Raw genomic sequence first — 22,624 nt, 5'->3', positions numbered from 1 at the left:
ATTGTTTCTCTGATTTTTCTGTTTATGTAGGTCTAGGTTCTACATGAACAACGATAAAAAAAAAAAAAATCACTAAGTTTGAATAGAACTTTAATCCTCCCACCAACAAAGGCGCTGTTAACAAAAGACTTAACGCCTCAGCTCAGCTCAATTTCGGGTGGGCCTGTAATCCGCCAAGTCTAGTCGTCTCTATCTTTAGCAGGTCCATTGACCATGGTAAACACAAAGACCGTTCATTCAAGCGGTTTATTGTTAAAAATGTTCGCACGTGCGTGCATGCGCCGCAATTATACACCCGTACTTATGCCTCTATAGTGTATGTGACGTGTGTGTACGGGTGTGAAATTTCGTGTTGTTTGAAAGATCTAACATTATACACGTAACAGCATGAAATCCGTACTTTGACCTTGGATAGATTAAGTTGAGTCCTTGAAAGGGTCAAGAAGTTATAAAGAAATAAAAATATACAGAAATGATAAATTACAGAATTTTAGAAAGCCTTTCAAAATTACATATAACACTGAAAGAAACGAAACATGAATATATGCCGGTATAGCCTATAGGGTGAGATTTTTATTGGAAATAAATCGAAGACTGTTTCTCATGGTAACCCTTATGAATAAAGGCCTACATAATGCTGAGAGAAGAAGAAGATGGTAACCCTTATGAATAAAGGCCTACATAATGCTGAGAGGATATCTATTATAGGAGTCAAGTATTTGTTATAGCAATTAAGTTCATTCCTACAGGTAAAATGTTTGATTCATTATTTACCTATTTTTTTAAACATGGATTATAATATTTATTAATTGAAAGATATTCCTTTATATTATAGGCCTTCTTAATTATATTGCATTAGTTTCGGTCGACAGCCACTGGGGTGGGGGTGGCCAGGGTCCTTCCGGCAATCGAAAAGTGTCAAACGAGTATAATAACTTTGCCCCCTCATATATAATGGAAATTTTCCTTTATTTTTTTGAAGCGATGGAGGCTCTCGTGGTTATAATTATTGAAACACGGCACTTTCGGCTTAGTCAAATTCAGACCTAATTTTTTCTCTCTTCATTTTGTCCCCCGAAATTTGAGAGGGGTGGAAAGCACTACAAAAAATAATCAGTTCACCCGACATTGTTGTCATTATTATTATTTGTATTTATTTATTTATTTTATTTATCTATTTATTTATTTATTTATTTATTTTTATTTTATTTATTTATTTATTTATTTTATTTTTTATTTTTTTTAATTAATTTATTTATTTATTATTATTATTATTATTTTTTTTTTTTTTTTTGGGGGGGGGGAGGGGGGGTGCCCAAGTGGGTTTAAATCCTCTTACCCCCCCCCCCCCCAGTAGATCCGCCCCTGGACCTTGTGAGGCGGTGGAAGGGGACTGGGGCCACATCAATCAATATTTGGGCAATCATCATGCAGTAAATTTGGGCAATTCCCAATATTTTTGGCATGCTAAATGAAAACACCCCCTTAATGTGCCCCGCGTACGCCTATAGCTCACTTTTTGACAGTAATAATCCTGCTCCTGAGCACTTGTGCCAGTCAAGAGCAAGGCAATTTTTTGGCAGTGTCCATAGCTCCCCCCATCCCCTCTTTAGGACAAATCAGTATTAGCCGGGTTCTAGAAATTCAGGGAACAAAATTTGTCTGAAGATATTTTCTGAAACTGCAGTGTTTTTTTCCCTTCATCTGTTTTCTTGTTGTTGCATTGATTTGAACAGTGCATACAATAAGGTTCCGACCAGGTGCGTACGCAGGGGGTGGGGGGTTAAACCTCCCCTTATTAAAATTATGGTAATGGGTGACCTCCAAAAGATGACCTTTAACCCTCCCCTAACAAAACCAAATATCGATCGGCCAAATTTTGGGACCAAAAAAAAAATTCCTCTTACCCCCCCCCCCTAATTTTTTCTCTCTTCATTTTGTCCCCCGAAATTTGAGAGAAGTACCGACCAATATTCCGGGGGGGGGTAGAAAGCACTACAAAAAATAATCAGTTCACCCGACATTGTTGTTATTATTATTATTTTTATTTATGTATTTATTTTATTTTTCATTTTTTTTTTTTTTTTTTTTTTTTTTTTATTTATTTATTTATTTATTTTTTTTTATTTATTTATTTTTTTTTTTTTTTTTTTTTTGGGGGGGGGGCGCCCAAGTGGGTTTAAACCCTGTTACCCCCCCCCCCCCGTAGATCCGCCCCTGGACCTTGTGAGGCGGTGGAAGGAGACTGGGGCCACATCATTTGGGCAATCATCATGCAGTAAATTTGGGCAATTCCCATGTAATATTTTTGGCATGCTAAATTAAAACACCCCCTTAATTGTAAATTTAATGTGCCCCGCGTGCGCCTATAGCTCACTTTTTGACAGTAATACTCCTGCTCTTTTCATGCTCTGTTCAACAGTTTGATGTTTAAGCCACTTGGCACTTTTATTGGCCATAAGATGATCGAAACCGTTGTTGAATACTTGAATTTTATGTGTAATTACGGTGTACCTTTTTAATGGCTCTTCCCTAGCAACAGGATTTGGGGATCCTGACATTCAGCCAAAGGTAACCCCAAATTTAACCATAGTTAAAAAGTTTTCGCCGAGTATTTCCCCAGTAATGCAGCTTTATTTCAGGTACGAAATGTGAGTGTAAGGTTCCGACCAGGTGCGTACGCGGGGGGGGGGGGGGGGGGTTAAACCTCCCCTTATTAAAATTATGGTAATGGGTGACCTCAAAAAAATGACCTTTAACCCCCCTAACAAAACCAAATATCGATCGGCCAAATTTTGGGACCAAACCCCCCCCCCCCCCCCCCCCCCCCCGCCGCTTATTCAGCGGCTGACTGAGTCGTTGCGAAATTTTCGGCGTGATTTTCGAATTTTAACCGTGTCTCACTTGGCTACAAATAACCGACCTTACTCTAAACTATGTCATTATAAAAGTATGCTTTGATGAAAGGAGTTGGTAATTCTTCTCCCCTATGATTACCAGTGCCTTTTCATTTCGTCAACTTGACCAATTTAGCGAATCATTCATGTATGGACCTCCTCTTTTATGAAAAGCTTATCTCAGCTTATCTCAGGACCCTACCCTTAGAGGAACAAACGAATGTAAAGAAGATCTACTCTGGAAGTACTGTTATGAAAGAAGAGGATGTAGGTAGGATAATTGGCCGAGCTTTAGCAGAAGACAATCATTGTCATTGACTATAGGGGAATGAATGGAGGTATCGACCGATCTGCGCGTGCGGAGGTGCTTGCACATTTTGTATTGTGAGTGTACTATTGAAAAGGAAAGACGTGAAGCTTCAGCAAAATAAGACGGCGATTTCCCTCAAAAATAACAGACCTTATTTTTCGTATTTATGAACAAAACTTATATTTTTAGAAAAAAAAAGTCTGATCTTTCATTTTTACATTTACTCAAAATCACGAAAATGACTGAATGAGGCGCAATGGTAGGCGAAAGTAGAAAGCACCGCCAAATTTTCCATTACTGGCGATGTAACCGAAATCGCTCCGTCAAAGGGGAAACAATCGCTGTGCGCGGGCTCGCTCTCAAAGGGTTAACATATTAGTAACCCCCCCCCCCCCATGGAGACTACATTCATATGTAGAAGTATTTGCAAAATGCTTTGTATCCGGGCCAAAAAGAAGCAGAATAGATGGCTCCTGTTTATATTATAGTATAGAAGAAGATGCTAATGAAGATCGAACGCGGTGAAAGATGAGAAAGAATTGATCAAAAGAAGATCAGACAAAAAAGAAGAAAAAACTATAGTAAATGAACAAAAAGAAGGAGGACAAAACCACGGCGGTGACCACTATTTTTATTCACAACTGCCCAAGCCCTATCACACAAGATATTTCATAGCCTTAAAGGTAAAGACCAGTATTGGCAACGCCCCAATTTCAAAAAATGAAATGGAAGCTCTCATTACCAATCATGTGAAAGAATATGTTTTGACTAATACATGATGATAAAAAATTTGCCGGGAAACCGCCTACTAATTCATATATTTGGTAAATTTATTTCTCTCATGGTCTGGTGAGAGAGATAGGGTAGTCCCATATACATCTTTCTGTGTATAGTGCTTGTAACTTTACGAAGAATGGGCCAAATTTCTTATCATATTGATGATTCCAGAACCTTGCAGATGCTAGATGCTAGATGATCAACCTTTTCTGATCGATTCCACAACGTTTCTTTCACAATGCAATCGCATGACCATTACTGGTCTTTACCTTTAAAGGTATTAGGCCTACAAAGTTTTGGTATGCCGGGTCATGAATTTGGTTCAAATGAACATATTGGAAGCATATGTGATCCTACAATATTCAGTGATCGTTGTCGCGATTGAAATCGAGTCTAAAGTTATGAAATGTTGTATAGCTCCCTCTCAAGGTCAATTATTAATTAAGCTATAAAACAATGTTTCTTGACTAAAATCGACCGATTAGCTATTCCGGTTTGGAAATTATATATCACAACTACATATTCTGAGATTTTCATGGTTGCAGCTACCATTGTACGGCCGTAGGCACTATTTGAAATTTATCAAAATTTACCGGCCGGGAGCACCGGTAAAATTTTATATTCAATTTTTCTCGAAAACAGAAAAGTTTTAGGGGCTAAATTTTATAGTGCTTATATAATACATCCACAGGGGCATCCAAATATATCAAAATTGTAAAGAATCACTATATCCACCCAATTTTCAAAATTTCTCAAAACTTTGTATGTCCCTTTTGCAGCCAACTTCAAATTCTGTAGAACTTTGCAGGAATTATGAATATGTCATGTAGACCTATGTACTATCTGTGAATTTTTAACATTAGCAGTGTCCTAATATTCAAATTATGCAAGGAAACCCGTTTACTTGCTAGACTTCAGTCAGACACACGGGGTTTTTTTTTCTTCTTTGGTAATATAACTATACATAAAACAAGCTGTATAAAGGGTACATGAGCATTTGTCTACATCACTTAATTTTAATTTAATTTACTTCTAATTAAGGAACTTTACATAACTATCTTGATCTAAGGAGACACGAACGAAAGAACGATTCACTTCTGAATGACAAACGCCTATGACCTAAAACAACAACACCAACAATGACTCGATCGTGCTTTCGGTCGTGAGTTGAGATTGAGAACAATGAATCAATCAAGATGAACATCCAAAGTCGTAAAGTCGTGTAAAGTCGAGTCAGGTAGATCTTGAAGTTGAATAGATTGTAATCGCTCAAGCGTGTACACAATACAGCGCATGTTTTGAAAACAAAAGCCGCTAGCTTGGTGTTGTTGTTTGCTACAGCATGACACTTTGACAGTTCGAAAAAAGTTGTTAGAGCCTACTGTTGACTTTGTTGTTATTTCGGAGGTGTTACTTGCTACTGTTGGTCTCTTCGTAATTCGATCTAGCTAAAAAATTGAGATAGATCTAGGGTCTACATTGCTACAAAATTCTAGTATTAATCTAGAGAGGAGTCTTCCACATGTGCTCGGCTCAGCAGGCAACTCGGCTGTTTCACTTTCAACCATCTTCAGCTTCAGTCAATCCTACTAGCTAGATCAGAGTGGTGCAGATTCTATGTATAGACTCTACCTAGATCTAGAGATTCTAGGCCAGGTACGTAGACAATCTTTATTTTCTGTCTAAATTTGTTATAGATCTCGACCTAGCTATAGATCTAGGCCTGAAAAATGGTCCAGGACTGGTTTGGAGAGGGTGCTTATTAAATATAGGTCTAGGTACGTTACAATGTGTGCGCTTTCGCCATGAAGATTTCTGCCATGGTATCCCTGAATCTTGAATCTTGAATTTGTTGCACCCAAAAAGCTACGTTGACAGCTGTCCAGGGTGGAGTAACAGTGGCAGTGTGTGAGTGCGTGATGCGTGCAAGTAAAAGAAGCCAGACATTGTGCAGAAGAAGACATGTAAACTGGAGAGTACGAAGAAGTAGGGTGCATTTATGGGGCTGTTTGCCACTAACGTTAGTTCTATTAGACGTAGACCTAGGTCTAGGTCTAGATCTAGGCCAAATTAAAAAAAAAAAAAACATATTTAGCGTCCTGTTTTTTGAAAAATAGGAAGGAGGAGGCCCTTTTTTTTTTTTTTTTTTTTTCAAAATGGCCGCTCAAAATGGCCGCCCGGTACATTTATTTCCCTGACAGTCCGGCTTTTTTTCAAGATGGCCGCTGACATTTTTTTTAAATTCATTTTTTTAAAATCAGAAATAGATCCATTTTAGCAGTGTTTTCCATGTTTTTTTTTTTCTTTAAAAAAAAATTTAAAAAAATAAAAAATCTCTAAACATGTAGACAGCTAGACTAGATCTAACTTAGATCTAGATCTATATTTTTTTTAATTGCCTTATCGGAGACCATTTGGATAGCCTTTTGATGGGCTGATTCAGGCACGGGGAGGGGGGGGGGGTGGAGTTCTGTGTATTTTGGAGCGAACCCCCCCCCCCTCCCCTTTGAGATTATTTTTTAATTTTTTTTTTTAATAAAACAAAACAAAAACAAAATTATGCCAATAATTGGCTGACCTCAAACCCCCCCAAGGGAGCAAAATGTTAAATTTTCAAATTTCCAGAAAAAAAAAAAATGTCCTCTTAGGCCAAATAAAAAAAAAAACATGTTTAGCGTCCTTTTTTTTGTTGAAAAATAGGAAGGAGGAGCCCCTTTTTTTAATTTCTTTTTTTCATTCAAAATTGCCGCTCGGTACTTTTTCCCTGACATTTGGGCTATTTTTCAAGATGGCGGCCTCCTATTTTAGCAGTGTTTTTCATGTTTTTTTTCTTTAAGAAAAAAAAAATAGGAGGCGGCCCCCAAAAAGGAAGCGGGCGGGGACGCTAAACATGTGATGTATGTTTTGTTACATGGCATTACCCCCCCCCCCCTGCTTATTCAGTGGCTGGCTGAGTCATTGCGATTTTTGGGGGGACCTTAAAATTTTTTTTTTTTAAAGTGTCTTCTTCCTCGACAACTAATAGTCGTTATTTTTCCACTTGAAGACATTTTCAAGCCCCCTCTTTTTTAAGGGAAGTTCTAAATTAGAATTATCTTTCAAATGCCTTTTCATTATTTTTGCCTGCAAATGGGACATACATGTAGTACCTTTAAGTCTAAACTGAAGACTACAGTGTAAGTCAAAAAAAGTTAACACCTAGAAATTTGCTAATCATTTAAATATCATCTATGAACGGTAAATTATTATACTAGCCTACATCTTATGAAAGATTGTTTTATCCCAAATCATTTAGTTTCATTTGTGTGTGGTATGTGTTCACGCTTGGATGACAGGAGGCATTGCATGTTTGCGAGAGTGCAAATATTGACTATTCATAAGATGTATATGGTAACTATTTAGGGCCTGCTGTTCATAGATGATTTTTTAAACAATTAGCAATTTTCTAGGTGTATAAACTTTTTTTTGACTCACACGGTATAAACCTACATGTAGATCCAATTTTAGCCTATTTTTTTCTTCTTTAACCTGAGCTGAAGGCTCAACGCCTCAAGATTATGTCACTTTTCCAACTGCAATAATGATCAGTACTATATAGGCCTATTGAATTATTGTTGCAAAAGAAAAGCCAAGGAAAACGCTCCTATTCCTAATCTATATTGTCTCTGACTCTGAGGTTGTTGTAGACGAATTAATTGCCTTAACTTAAGATAAGAATCAGAATTAAACCAGGTCGATTCCTTACTTAGTTTATGACTTAATTTACAAATTCCCCAGAAACAAGCAAAATACACAAATATGGCCTATATTTTGTGTATTAACTTAGAGAAGTTAGAGTTCAAGTAGATAACATAACCAATAAATAAAAAGCAGTGCACGTACCACTAGTTAACATAACATGGGCATATGATTCTCATGTACACTGTAACTGTTAAAGTCTATACTAGACCTATGGATAATATGAATACAGTCTACCATACTATTTAAGGCCAAGTCCACTCCAAAAATAACTTGCTTTTGATAAAGGCAAAAAACATCAGACAAACCAATCAAAAAAAAGTTTGAGCAAAATCGGATATCTAATAAGAAAGTTATGAATTTTTTTAAAAGTCTGTAAAACTATGGAATAATGAAAATCACAAGACAAATTGGAAATTCACTTATTAGTCTGTGACGTTATGTCCGCACTATCCACTAAATGTTTTCTTTATATTGATACTATAAATTTCCTATTTTTTCCCTTAAGAATCTTATTTATTCACACCAGCATCCAAGTTAGATTGACAATAATATGTTTTTGTGTGGATGCACTAATTATAGAGAAATTTTTTTCAGTTAAATCATGAAAAATGTCGCTTTTGATAAACTATTTAGATAGAAATCGATAATTATGAATATACAATATTCAGAAAATAGTATAAATTCTTCAAAGTTGATAAAAGATTTTGTGCAATGTCATGCACGCAATATGATATTGATCATATAACCTGGGTAAAGGCATGGGGAAATCAAGTTTTGGGGGATAAAAAGAGAAATTAATGGGATTAAACTATACAAAGCAATTGATAAATAGTGAGGACATGACGTCACAAACTGATAACCGAATTGGCAATTTGCGTAGTCATTTCCATTGTTCTATAGTTTTACAGACTTTTTCAAAAAAAATTCAAAAAAGTAAGTATTCCTGCATGTATGATGTAGCTTCCAATGAGGGGTAGAAAAGAAAACATCATTCAATAGGGTAAAGTTAGGTGAAGTAAAAAAATACTATACAGTATGTTACATTTTGTTGCTATAAATTGTACAAAACATTGGTAACTTGTAAAAATGATCAATGCACTTCATGATTTCTCTTTTTTGCTAGAGTTGCATCATTTGTCAGGTTCAGCTTTGATTGGAACATGTTTGACAATTTTTTTGTTACATTTGAATTGCATGTGAAGAAAAAAAATAGTATGACAGTTTTATTGTTGTTTTATATTCAGGGTTTCTCATGAGGCATGGCTACTGTGAATGATATCAGTTTCACAGAGCTTGAGAGTGATGCTGAGGATAATCTTCCAAGTACATGGACCACAGGTACAGTAAAGACACACATTATGATTCCTCTAGAGCACTTTACTGTCTACCTGTTTTACAAATTGTGGTTGCTCAGTCAGTTCTTTTTGCTTTAATTATCAGATCAATTCATTTTAAGGATAAAGTATGAAATTTAAAGTGAAATGGTAACATTGTATTTGGACTGGAAAAAAAGAAACAAGGAACTACATCTGTATAATTACACTTGTAGCCATATTTTAACTCATTCCTGAAAAAAATTGCTATAATTCAACTATGAATGCCTCTAGCCCAGTACCAAAGTAAGGAAGGGAGATCTGGTTAGTGGTATTTGGAGCTGGAAATGTTGATCTAGAGATGATTCAGGATTAACTGTAGCGCACACACTGACATCAAATAATGTACATGCATGAATACTTTAATATAGCGAACAATTTTTTCAATTATGAACAGTGTTACTGGTTCACATATAAATTCTACCCAATATCGATGACATTTCAAGGGTATTTACTTGTTTGGCATTAGAGTAACCTTGTACATTTTTTTAGAGGAAACGAATCGATGTTTGAAGGGAAAAAAAATAGATTTCATTTATTTTCTTTATACTGAAAAAGTTGTGTCGTATAATATAGCCCCTCACCCCTTGTAAACAAATGAAGATTTACATGTACATGTATATACTTTCAGAGACAAATATTTTTTTCATATTAGTTTTATTGAAGGAAATAGCCCTTATTTTCAAATATTCCTCGATCTCTTCTAAATTTGAACTACCGTAAACAGACAAAACGTGTAGCAATGAAAACTAAAATATGTTTCTCTTCTTTTTCTTTCAATCAAATTTTGACTGAAGGGGCAGTGCAAATGAGTGTTACTTGATCTCTTTAAAGCAGATAATTACAATGTCTTTACCGGTACTCCAATTTTGACATTTTTAATATTAATTGATTGATCTACTGTACATGTATGTTGATGCTGTAACAGCCCTATTTACAGTTCTTTATTCATTTCTTTTTTAATATTTATTTTTAGATTTTAGAAATAATACAAGGGAATTTGATTTTATTTTTTTTTTACGAACATGTTATCTATCATGAAGGCGCTGAAAATACTCTACAGAATATTACTTTGTAAACATTGTTTCAGAGCTGTGTTGAGAAGTTCATATATTTTGAAAGGAATTATATAATGGGGATATGTCATTTTTAGGCATTTTATTACAATTTCATATCTTTGGCTTGCAAGTACAGCCACCAGAGCCTTTAAAAGGTGATGTGTCCCTCTTGCAGGCTCAAAATACAAAGTTTTGTAAATTCAATGATAAACAAGTAATAATACATGTATTAACTAAAAACTCCTCTTAAAAGTTTAGCACTGGAAAATTAGCTTTATGTTAAATTAAGTTAAATTCTTCACAGGGTAGAAAAGTACGCCAATAATTCAGTCTGATGTTTCAGACCCTTGTACTGCATAGTCTTACATTATGTGCTGAGTAAAGACAAAATTAGTTTAATTTTGTTCTAAAGCAGGTCACTGTTGTGTACAAACTACAAATGATACCCTTCACAGATCATTTTATTTAAGCTATTATTAACATAGAAGACATAAGTCAGTCAGTCACTAGCTCCAAAGTGTCTAAAAGTTGAGTCAACAAAGTAAGGAGACTAGGTCACTGGCTTCACTGCCAACTTATAAATTTCACAGATGGGACAGTTATGGGACAGTCTCATGAATCATTCCTGCCAAATTCTACTGGATTTGTTACCTGCAAAACCTGCAAAACCAAATTACCTGCAAAAGGGACACTCTACCATGGTTACAAGTAGAATCCATATTGCTAATTAATAATAAAAATGCTATATGACCAGATATGAATGTATAAATGTATATCATAGCATACTGTATTTGATAATTTGAATTTAATCTTACAGGTTTACAGACCCCTGGAAATACTGTCACAGAGCTTGATAGTGATGCTGAAGAGGATGCCCAGCCTTTCTCTGCCAGTAACTCGGGTATGTGTTATTCCATGAATGGCTCTACAAACGAGTGTGAATGCACAAAGTACCCCCTCCCCATTTTGATTGTGTTGCATAAATAACATTAAATGACATTGAAGAATTGGACATATTGTGCAAAAAGTAAATTTGGTTATTTTAAAATAGCAGTACGGTTATAGAAATATGAAAACACTTTCTAGTAATTTTGAAAATGAGAAATGAAAGAGTCTGATATAAGAATTTGAATTGTTAATATATCTTTGATTAGAGTATCTAAAGGTAAAGCCCCTTTAAAGTGTTGGGAGCCCGGAATTCGTCAACAATTTGATGGGAGAACTTTACTTGAATTGTATGATAATGTGAAACAGGGTGTCATTTATTACACACTTCTGTAAAGATTCAGGTTTTCTGTTGTACGCAGAAAACCTATATTTTGTATTCTATCATCAATATTCGACTCCAAACACATTTTTTTTTGAAAATGCTGCATCAAATTCTTGGGGCTCCCAACACTTTAGAGGGGCTTTAAGATTGGATGTACATGTAATATCAGTATTTGCAGTGCTTCATGTAACTGCTTATTATAATAGATATATGCATGTGCTTTATCAATACGCAAAGCATGCATGTGAAATTTCAGCTCATGTACTATTACTACCATTTGCAAACCATCAAAATGCATTTTGTTACACCTCCAAATAGATTCTGATGAACAGTAATATTAAATTACGAAAGCATGCTTATTTTTCAAGTTATTTAGTTGAATAAATCGATCACACATACTTCTTGAATTTAAAATATTTTTAGGTTCACACTGGGAAGAGAAACTCAGAACAAATCTTATATTGTCTTAAACTTGTAATACGAAGCTCTGGCAGAGGCAGAAAAATAATTTTTCTGAGATCTGACTGACTATATGTCATAATTGACAGTTAATTCCTGCTCAGCTCAAGTCTAATGCGGCATTATGTTTCTTTCATTTAAAGGTTTACAGTCCACTGCAAATTTCACAGAACTTGAGAGTGATGCCGATGACCTTGAGGATGCTCAACCATTCCGTAAATCAGGTATGGCCTACAATGTGTCATTATTGATGATAATAGCACAATACTTATGTCTCTGGAAAGAGAAACTCAGAAAAAATTCAACTTGTCTTGTACTTTTAATACAAAGCACTGGCAGACTCTGGCGAAAATCTAATTTTTTTGAAATTTATCTTGACTATATATATCTCATGATTGACAGATCCTGCTCAGCTCAAATTGAATGCAGCTGTTATCTTTCTTTCAATTGATAACAAATATATGATATTTGGGAGTAAACTTGATGTTGACAAAATAGAACTTTTCTCTGATTGTACAATATTATTATAGAAATGATATATCATGCAAAGTCAAATACATATTTTTGCTTATACCCATTGAATATTTATAGATTTACAGTCCTCTAGAAATGATATCACAGAGCTTGAGAGTGATGCCGATGACCTTGAGGACGCTCAACCATTCCGTAAATCAGGTAGGGCCTACAATGTGTCATTATCAATGATAATAAAGCACAATACTTATGTCTCTGGATTTTTTATAAAGGCAGTTTTCGCTTAGATTCTGAAATGTCACATGTTTCCTGTATGCGAAATGTCAATGGTCTCAGAGACATAGTATTAAATTATACAAGGAAAACTGTTAAATTGCTAGACTTTTAAAACTGACAGACACTATTGAGTGAGTGACTGATCTGTTAACAGTTAACATCAGTTAAATGTGAATGGTATATTATTATTTGTACACAACAGTAATCCACTTCTTGAAAATTAAAAAAAATAAACCTGATCTAGTCTTTATTCAGCACTAAATTGACAACCAAGTGATGCAAAAGTCTGAAAACAGACTATTTTCTGAGCGTACCTTTCTAAATGCGTTTTGTTAGCAGTGTCCTATTCAGATGGCTGGATTTCTAAAGTGAGGTATATAATACAGAATCATCAATAGATTCTGGGGTAACAGTGTTTCGTGCTGGCGCTTATTTCTCCATTGCACACAATTTATTTCTAGTATCTTTCTAGTTTAATGTGAATAATAAGAATTGCCCTATTTAGTAATTTATTTTCCTAACTTCCATTTGTGTCCATTTTCACATCAGGTAAAAGGAAAAGAGAGGTAACATTGCTTCTGGACTCATCAGGAAGTGAAGCGAATAGTGCTTTTGAGCAAGAGCGGAGAAAACGAGGTACTTTCAACGATCTTTTTTTTCTTCACAAGACAATACAAATATGTTACCTTTTGTTTGATCCTTTCTTTACTTAATTTTCCTGCAAGTTTAGTATATGCCCATGCAGTAAGCAACTTCATAACGAATATTGTATTTAATAGTTTTGCAGAGCTTTACAAAATATGGACCTGGATATTTGATTTTCATGTTCACCTAGAAGAGCTATTCCTCTAACTGTGATTTTGCCTCTTTTATACATTCCCATATTAGGATTAAAACCCGTCTACAGTGTTTGGAGCCCCAAATTCGCAGAAAATGTATTTAAAAAAGTTAAATTCTACTCTGTGCAATCACAGCCATAGTTAAAATAAGATATGTGTTACGTGGCAAAACTAAGCTTGCTTAAAAACAATTGTATGAATACACCCTTAGCAGGCTGGCGAAGAATATGACTTTGGACAGATTTTGTAACTTTCAAACAATTAATTGCCTGAAGATAGTACTGCAACAAATTTCGGGTCCAGGGTCAGCTTACCTTCGCTGACTTCTTACTTTCTCCCTCTAATGCAATACTCACACATCCTGGATCTCCAAACTTGCAAACTAGGGAAGTAATATTTCTACTCATTTACATACTACTTGATAACTTGGTGACTAGGTTTCATCTCTGCTGTGCTGACACTTCCGAGGCTCTTTGTAAACTCACTTTCTTTGGTCGTGACCTTTACCTTTTCTTTTTTAAACTCATCAATTCTTCACTTTTCAGAAGTTGACACTGCTAAATTACAATGCAATTATTGATCAAAGTGGAGACTGTCATAGATTGATACATTGGTGTATGTATGACACATTAACACAATAAGGTTCTTTTTCTTAAACATCTGTAATACTAGTACAATGAACTTAATAGTAGTTTACACCATGGTCATATGGTTACTGTCTTAAGATTTGCCCCATTAGTTCCCTGTTTATACTTTCTATATAGGTGAACGATGAATACTGGTAAAGTGAAACACTCATGGTACATTAATTTTTCTGAATTCTGCACTATTTATTTGACCGCGAAATTTATTTGTTTCTATATGAATTAAAAAAACATGTGAAAAGGTGTTTACACCACTCAATGCCAAACATGAAAGAAGTAAAATTGAAAATATTAACAGTCTTGAGGCCATCTGATGTTAAGCTCATGGGAGCATTTAGCATTAGGGCTTCATGGGCATGTTAAAGTTACAAGGATTTCTTTGTTCATGCTAGACATGTATTTACATATCTGCATATAAAATCGAGTTGTATGTAGCTCTCACTGCGAAGTACATTTGAAATCAAGAGTTCATTCTATACTGCAACCATATTATTATAAGCCGGAAATTTTCTGTGCACCTTTTTTTTACAGTCAAAACTGGTGGAGAGACGTTATTGTCCGTTTTCAGTGGAAGATGCTGCTCTTCCGATTGCCTGGCGAGAGTGACACGAGCAGATGCAGCTGCAGCCCGCTCAGCCTTCAAGGAGAAATCTTTGTGTGATCAGCGGATATGGCTTCTGGAGTACTTCAGGACTCATTCTTCTCAAGCTGAAGATGGGAGCTTTCAGTTCTCATTCAACATTGGTCTGGAGCTGGTGTGTGCTACAGCCTGGTACCAGGTGGTTGGAATTGTGAGATCAAGATTCTACGACTGGCAAAAACGGTTCAGAGGTGAGGTTAATAATTACAGGTATTGTGATAAAAAAACGAAAGTAGTATCCCACGGCATTTTTTCCTTTTTAATTTTTGGTACCTCATACCGGGTACTTATTTTGACCTACAATTTAGCATCATTTACAATGTAATTCTTTGAAGTCATAAAACAAGATGTTGCGGAAACCTATGATTTTTAAAGTATTTATATTCCTTTCTTTCATTCCTTCATACAAATTTTAAATCTTTTTTTGGTCCACACATAATTTTACTACCGTACAAATGTTCATGTAGATTGATTTCAGTTCCATCTCTTGTTCTCGATCAGTGTTTTCTTCGCACATTGGAAGCCAACTTGGCATTAGTTCCAATGCATGTCAAGCCTATTTATGTCTAGAAATTACAATAACTTCATGAGCATAGCATCTATGATACATGTGGATTTTGTGCTTGTTCTATCGCACATGGTGGGCACTCGATCTTCATTACCTAGTTCCTCAGAAATGACTTCAAGTTGTAGGTTCTCTTGATACCTTTCAAAAGCTTAATAACAACAGTTGGTATATCTTTGCGATATCCAAAGAGGTGGGTCATAAGCAAGTATGCATGAAAATACATTATGAAACTGTGGGTCCCATTAATGCAGAATATGTATCAGTTTTTAAGGGAAATTGAGTTCTGGGAAGGTCAGTTAATTTACTGATGGAATTTGTCTATTTATTGTAAAAGGCATAATGAAAAATTATTTAAAAAGAGAAAACATGGATTTATTGTGTATTATGTTTCTCACCAAAAAACACACAAATGAAATAAGGAACTCATTAAAGAGAATATGAATTGAGGCCAAGTTTTTTATTGATTCAAATTTTTAAAATCTCTTTAGAAATTCCTGACTTATACCCAAAAGAAAGCTTTTCTTTGAAAGCAAAAGTAGAGTATTTTTTTAAATTAAAAGAAAAAAGTCAAGATCATGATAAATAAGACTTTGTATTGGTTTTACTCAATTTTTTGTAATGCTTATCTTTTCGATTTCCCTGATTTCATGATACAAGATGGAATGCTCTACCCACTACCAGCCAATTTCAAAAGGAGAGGGTACAAGACTCAGAGAACTCTCAACGCAAAGACCCAATTAGACCGAATAGCACAGAGGTATGGGGACAGAATGCCTAACCAGGAAAGACTCAATCTCCCGTCATCCTTCACAAAGAGAGAGGTGTACGAGAGGGTCAAGGACAATGCAGAGGTGTGCTCAGAGTCACACTTCAAAAGAATCTGGAGGAGTGAAGAGCAGCACATAACGATCCCAAAGGTATCGTATTTTGAAATTCCTATTCACAATAAATATAGATTAACCTTATTCAGACTGCTTTAAAGCCTCTCTAAAGTGTTGGGAGCCCCAAAATGTGATGACCAAATTAATTTTACCTACATCGCATAATGATGTGGAATAGAATGTAATTTAACACTCACTAGTCAAGGATTTTCAAGACAAATGTTTATGAAGACTATATTTGAAATAATGCAAAATTTTTGTTTTGTGTTGTACACAGAAAACCTCAATTGTATAATATTTCATCAGTGTATCGTTTTCAAACAATTTTGTTTTAAAAATACTTGCAAAAGTGAGTGTTAAATTACATTCACGTACAAGTCATTATACAATTTAAGTGAACTCCCTCAACCAAATGTTTAGATGCTCCCAACACTTAAGAAGGACTTTAAGAGAGTAGGTCATGAATGGGGATACAATTTAACCCCCTTCCCACAAATCCTTATCAGAATGTTCAGACAGAAGTATTGTTTTTTAATTTTATTGACCACAAATTATTGATTGAAATGTTATTATAAATTATGTAATTCAGAGGCAGGATTTTTAAGAATTATCTCTATTTCCTATATGAAGCAATTTGAAGCCCAAACATTCTAGCAAGTTTTTAAAATAGAAATATGTTCTGAAAAAAGTTTTTTTTTTTAAATACCAAAAATGGTTCTAGTGTATTAAAAGTCTAAGACAAATAGTGTGCAGTGAATCTTTGGATTAATTATTGACTCTTTGTCAATTTTTATTTTAGAACTATATAAAGCCTATTCTATATTCTATATCAGATGGTATTCCATCTGTTTAAAAAAAACAGATTATCAAACTTTTGAATAATGTATTTCAAAATAATGTTTGGATGAAAGAACTTTTTTAATAGTGAACCCTTTGTTAAAGAAAACTAGCATGTTAAGTGATATATCAACATCCAACAAATATTTTATGTGAATTGAAATTCATTTTCTGCAGGTGAACCGCTTTTCAAAGTGTGACGAATGCACTGAATTAAAAGTCAAGCTCGGCCAAACCAATGACAAAGTGCTAAGGAGAAGTCTCATAACCCAACACCAAAAACATGTAGAGAAACAAAGGTACAGTATATAACATACTTTCAATTGATTGGTCTTTGAAACAATTTGCTACAACGAGTCTAATGTATACTCAAGGTGGAGAAATTTGATATTATTGTATTACCACAAGATTCAAGACTTCTATATAAGACATGGGACCAGCAAAATTAGCGTGTTATACCATGTACCTTATTATAACAAGGTTCCACTGCGGTAAAATCTCAAAAAGGAGCGAGAGATTTGACAGAGGTAATATAATCACAAAATTAAAAAAAGGAAAAACCCCTTGAAAAGACCTCAACCTGAAACTGCACAAAAATAGTTTTGTGCATGAGCAGTCACAACTTTCCTGATTATGATCTATGGTTTTTTTTATGGCATTCATGATTTTTGTGTACTAGAAAGAAAATCTAGGAATTAAGTGAATGACCCAGAGCCGGTATTCAATTCAATACTTAGCATAAGTTAGAAATTTACTAAGTAAATGGCTAAGCTAAGTAATTTACTTATCTCCTATTCAAATCGCATTTTAGACTTATACTTATGTAAGACAAAATCTAGGTAAAATACTAACTGATAAGCATTATGCCATCACACGGTCAATCAAAAGTAATGCGCAATTAATGCGTTGCAATAAATGCTATAACTGTGTGCATGTTATAATACTGTGTAAGAAAAACATATGCCTGCCAATCAAGGCCTCCAAATAATTGGCTTAAGTCTGGTAGGGAGCTGTCTTTAGGGTAACATACTTAACCAAAAGTTTGAATTGAATACCAAAATTGGCTAAGTATTTATCTAAGCCAAATACTAATTACGCTTAAATTTTGTACTTAATTATTGACTTGAATACAGGCCCTGATCTCTAATTATGTTATTATTTCCCTTTAATTCTGAATACATGTACAGTCAAACCTGTTTTAAAGCTCACATTTTAAAAAAAAATCACTAAAACTTTATATTTGTAGAGCAGTTTGCATGTTACTGAATCTCTTTAGGAAGACCACGTGTCCATAAAGGCCACTTTTGCCAGCTTCCTCGGGAAGATTGTTTGGCAAGTTTGACTGCACTGTGAATCCTCAACAATGTGTTACTCACTGTTGAATACTGAATATATTCTCAATAGTGGTATTCTTGTCCCTAATTTATTGTTTCAGCAGCAATGAGAGGCAGAAATACTACAAGCACATTCAAAAAGCGAAGGCAAGCCCAGACAAATATATGAGCATCATCATCGATGGGATGGATCAACACTGCACAGCAATACCGCAACTACACCCAGCACCCAAAGCCCTCAGCCACACGGACCAACTCAACACACACATCACTGGCGCTATTGTACATGGCAGAGGTCAACACACTTACATCGACGTCAAAGAATACCCTCATGACAGCAACCTCACCATCAACATCATCCTCAGCATTCTCATCCGCTACGCCGACTCCCTTCCACCAACTTTGTATCTCCAATTAGACAACACAGCAAGGGAGAACAAGAATCGACACGTCTTTGCCTTTCTCTCTCTCTTAGTGGAGCTCAATATCTTCAAAAAGGTGAACAAATCCCTTTAAATAATCACTACATATTCTTTAAACATAGGCCAATTGCAATTTCCTTTTTCAAGTTATACCCGGTGAACATCTTGGCAATAATGGCAATACTTTGATAATGTCATTAAAATTATAAGGAAACCAAAAGCTAGCTGCCTTCTCTTTTGTTTTTAAAGCCATAGGGTACTTGAAACTCAAACTCAAGACATGTATAAGTATCTTGTAGAGCTAATAAACTGATTTGATTTTAGCGTCATGAGGTCAAAGGTCATGGGGTTCATTATGCATGCTTATAAATAGCTTGTGAACGCATTATCATAAGAGCCGACAGATGGATTACTATCAAACTTAGGACAAGTATTTATCTTGCAGAGCCAGGTGTATAAAAAATTAGCCTAATCAAGATATTCTGGAAACCTGTTAATGGATTACATACAAACTTTTTAAAATTGCTTTTTTAAATTTATACCTGTTAGTTTAAAATTAGATTCCTCTAGAACTTGACCATAAACATTGTTAATATCTTAACTCTTTTTTTACAAGTTTATACTACAGTACAATACAGTATAAGTAATTGAATTGCATTCCATACCTGATGCGGAATCTGCTATTCAGTTATGTACATCTTCAAGACCTCACGTATAACATTCAGTCATTTCAGTTGTAAAAACGGTAAACATGTTGTTTTTTTTTGCGATGAGCGACACTAAAATCTTTCCTTGTTCTTGGATAGAAACAAACATTTATGCTAGTTTTTAACTTTTATGAACAAACTGAATACATAATTACCAATAATAAAAAAAATCTAATCTTAATGTTTTTTTTCTATCTAATCTATCTTCCTGAAATGCAGATCAAGGTTGGCTTCTTAATGGTTGGACACACACACGAAGATGTGGATCAGTTCTTTTCTCGAATCTCTACCCACCTTAAAAAGCACAGCATCACGACATTTCCCAAACTACTACAAGCCATCCCTGCCTCATTCAACACTCACACTATGACAACTGCCCAGCGAATTCTGCACATCTTTGATGTCCGCGACTGGCTTCTGCCCCACCAACATAGTATGGCCTATCACAGCAAGCCACACATATTCAAGTTCACCCTAGATCAAGCCGGGAAAGCCACACTCCAAACCAAAGACTGGTCCACATCTCCACATTGGTGCGACACAACAGGCCTGACCCGCATTCTGTCGTCACTTCCAGATGGACAACCCAGGCTGGTGAAGAAGTCTTTTACAGACATCGACATTCAACAAATCGAGAGGGGGGCAGAGAAGCTGCGACCATATTTCCAGCCAGGGGACATTGAGGCTTGGAGGTCACTTTGTGAGCTCCTAACCTTAGAGGAAGAGGAATGTGAAGGTAAAAAGATTCATGCTGATGTTTGTCACAATGTTTGTCGCAATTTTTAGATTTCAGGGAAGGAAGAGAGGATCTTTGTCCCTCCTTCGAACATAAGGATGACACAAAAACCGCTGCCACTGTTGGGGGATACATTCGCAGTGCGCCACAACACAGATTGCGATATTTCTAGTTATATGTGTATTTTGTATACTACTTAATGTATTTGATTAATTTTTTAGGGATTTATATCTGATATTTATTGATGCACTATATAGTGAACAGTAAACTTATGTTATTAATTTTCTTGAATACATGCTCTTCTTTATTCATCTACAGAAGACGATGCAACAGTGAGGTGGCCCATTTGCGACTTGCTGCTAGCGGTCAGTCAACCAGTGAATGCTCCACAGCAGGAAGTGCATGCTGACATCATAGAGGAGGAACCATACAGACAGGTATTTTTCTATCATGCAGAAATAAACTAGGATATTATCACATGAACACCTAGCTTAATACTGTTAAAGTTTCATTTTTTTAATTATAGAATACTATTATACTATAGAAGTGCTCAACTTCATATATTGCATTGTTTCTTATGCAACCTAAAACACATTCCACTTTCACAACCTCAAATGTTGATTTGTGGGCCCCTGAACCCCTAAAAAATGCAAGAAGGAATGCATTAGGAACAATACTAATCTTAGTTCAAGAAATTACAGATCTCCAATGTAAATACAAATGAAAACAAAAACCTCTATATATGGCACTGTTGAAGACGTTATGTCTTTGTGTTGTCCTTTTGTTAATGCAATAACTTTAGACCAGATTAGGAGAGCATAAACAAACTTGGTATGCATGGCTATGTCAGGATGATATGATTAAGTTTTGGGGTAGATAGATCATTGGTCAAAGTTCATGAAACAATTATATGATAGAATCGAAAGAGATATCTCAATTAAATAGATCATTGGTCAAAGTTCATGAAACAATTATATGATAGAACCGAAAGAGATATCTCAATTAAATTGGGTATCTTTAAATGCAGGTTAGTGTTGAAGGGAACTGGTAGCATTGTTGAAGGTTGATGACAAAAAATGCTTAATTTTCATATGAAATGTTACTTGTTATATTCCTACTACTGTACAAACCCTCTAACATGCAAAGATTCCTGAAAAACCCACAAACCACAACCATATGCTTTTCTTTGAAAGTGGGATATGTAAAATCCCCCTGTCAATTTTCAAATTGTTTTTACTTGTAAATATGACATAAAACATTGCTTTCAAAATCGTTCATGACTCAAATGTTTAAAATGGTATAAAGAGTCTATACATTGCTTTGTAACAATTTGCATTAACCTTGATTTTAGTTTTATTAAAGTAATGTAGTTGGCAGAATTTATCAATAAATCAGATTAGTTTTCACTAAAACTCAGATTGTCTTTGATTGTACGGAAGCATTGAATTCACTACCTTAGCAGTATTTTTCATTCATCTAAACAATGTTACCATGTCCCTTTAAAATTAATATACAGGGAATGTTTAATCATGACAAGTCTGAGGCAATTGTGTCATATTCGGGAAACCCTTTATCTCAACTGCACGCAGTTGATTTTTTTCTACAAGTTGTAACTACCTTCCGATTATTTAAAGATACATGTATGGATACTTGGTTTATGCTTGTCTGTTTGCTCAGGTTCATCTTGGACCCAAAGGGAGGAAGGAGAGGAGGACAGAAATACGGGAGGGAGATATGGTGGCCACCTACATCGAGGCGTATAGCACACACTGGCCACAGATAGGACGTGTGGACAAGGTCACAGAGGATGGCCTTGTACTAGAATGGTTTACAGGGACATTGACAACAAAATGGAAGAAGATGATGGTTGCTGTCACAGGACAGCGTGGCCGGAAGCAGGTTTGGGTTGAGACCATTCCAAGGGATAGTGTAATTCTCCTTCCTTTCACTCTGACCGCTGGAGACAAACTGCCACTTCAGGTAGTGAATGGGTTGAGGGAGAAACATTGGGATTATTTTGAGTAGGTTTCTGCTTTATTTTGAGGGGTATTAGGTCTAGTTAAAGCCCTTCTATAGTGTTGGGACCCCCACAAATTTGATGGCAATAATCCACATAGTATGCGTACTGACATAGGGGTTTCATTTAACGCACAATTCTGCAAGGATTTTCAAGACAATAGTGATTGTAAAGACAAATAATAGAAATAAAGGAATTTTAGTTTTTCTATTGTAAGCATACAACTCAAATTCATTTTTTCTTCAATAATCATGTTTAAACAGATTTGTTATAAAATAATCACTATGATGATATTGATTTCATTATTGCTACAGAAAAGAATGAACTTTAGTACATTAAATTTGAGGTACATGTGTGTAACATA

The 22,624-nt window shown here is 35.2% G+C and overlaps 2 protein-coding genes across 3 annotated transcripts; both read left to right on the top strand.

Moving 5' to 3' along the window:
- The first annotated feature begins 5,262 nt into the window (after positions 1 to 5,262).
- Positions 5,263 to 17,516, top strand: LOC115927152. 2 transcript variants are annotated; one of them, XM_030992619.1, is made up of 9 exons: positions 5,263 to 5,640; positions 8,970 to 9,063; positions 10,974 to 11,057; positions 12,029 to 12,109; positions 12,477 to 12,560; positions 13,185 to 13,271; positions 14,650 to 14,949; positions 15,984 to 16,243; positions 17,222 to 17,516. In XM_030992619.1, exons 2-9 carry the CDS (start codon positions 8,985 to 8,987, stop codon positions 17,354 to 17,356), a joined length of 1,110 nt encoding a protein of 369 aa, XP_030848479.1. In that variant the 5' UTR covers positions 5,263 to 5,640; positions 8,970 to 8,984; the 3' UTR covers positions 17,357 to 17,516. The 2 variants fall into 2 exon arrangements, with proteins under 2 accessions (XP_030848479.1, XP_030848480.1); XM_030992620.1 differs by lacking the exon at positions 12,477 to 12,560 and having other exon boundaries at positions 5,264 to 5,640; positions 17,222 to 17,514.
- A 946-nt stretch (positions 17,517 to 18,462) lies between these two features.
- LOC115927151 lies at positions 18,463 to 22,624 on the top strand. Its single transcript, XM_030992618.1, has 4 exons — positions 18,463 to 18,876; positions 19,727 to 20,243; positions 20,562 to 20,680; positions 21,921 to 22,624. The coding sequence occupies exons 1-4, from the start codon at positions 18,544 to 18,546 to the stop codon at positions 22,266 to 22,268; spliced, it is 1,317 nt and encodes a 438-aa protein (XP_030848478.1). The 5' UTR covers positions 18,463 to 18,543; the 3' UTR covers positions 22,269 to 22,624.

The sequence above is a fragment of the Strongylocentrotus purpuratus genome, unplaced genomic scaffold (genome assembly GCF_000002235.5).
Source record: "Strongylocentrotus purpuratus isolate Spur 01 unplaced genomic scaffold, Spur_5.0 spur5_scaffold_20, whole genome shotgun sequence".
NCBI classification, from domain to species: domain Eukaryota; kingdom Metazoa; phylum Echinodermata; class Echinoidea; order Camarodonta; family Strongylocentrotidae; genus Strongylocentrotus; species Strongylocentrotus purpuratus.
The sequence above is the reverse complement of the archived record's forward strand: the minus strand, read 5'-3'. Positions and strand labels throughout refer to the sequence as shown.

Excerpts from the sequence above, each read along its gene's own strand:
- LOC115927152 (XM_030992619.1), top strand. The coding sequence starts at position 8,985 with ATGGCTACTGTGAATGATATCAGTTTCACAGAGCTTGAGAGTGATGCT. Across the intron at positions 14,950-15,983 it reads CTGGCAAAAACGGTTCAGAG|ATGGAATGCTCTACCCACTA; the intron begins GTGAGGTTAATA and ends TCATGATACAAG. Across the intron at positions 16,244-17,221 it reads AGCACATAACGATCCCAAAG|GTGAACCGCTTTTCAAAGTG; the intron begins GTATCGTATTTT and ends CATTTTCTGCAG.
- LOC115927151 (XM_030992618.1), top strand. The coding sequence starts at position 18,544 with ATGAGCATCATCATCGATGGGATGGATCAACACTGCACAGCAATACCG. Across the intron at positions 18,877-19,726 it reads AGCTCAATATCTTCAAAAAG|ATCAAGGTTGGCTTCTTAAT; the intron begins GTGAACAAATCC and ends CCTGAAATGCAG. Across the intron at positions 20,244-20,561 it reads AGAGGAAGAGGAATGTGAAG|AAGACGATGCAACAGTGAGG; the intron begins GTAAAAAGATTC and ends ATTCATCTACAG.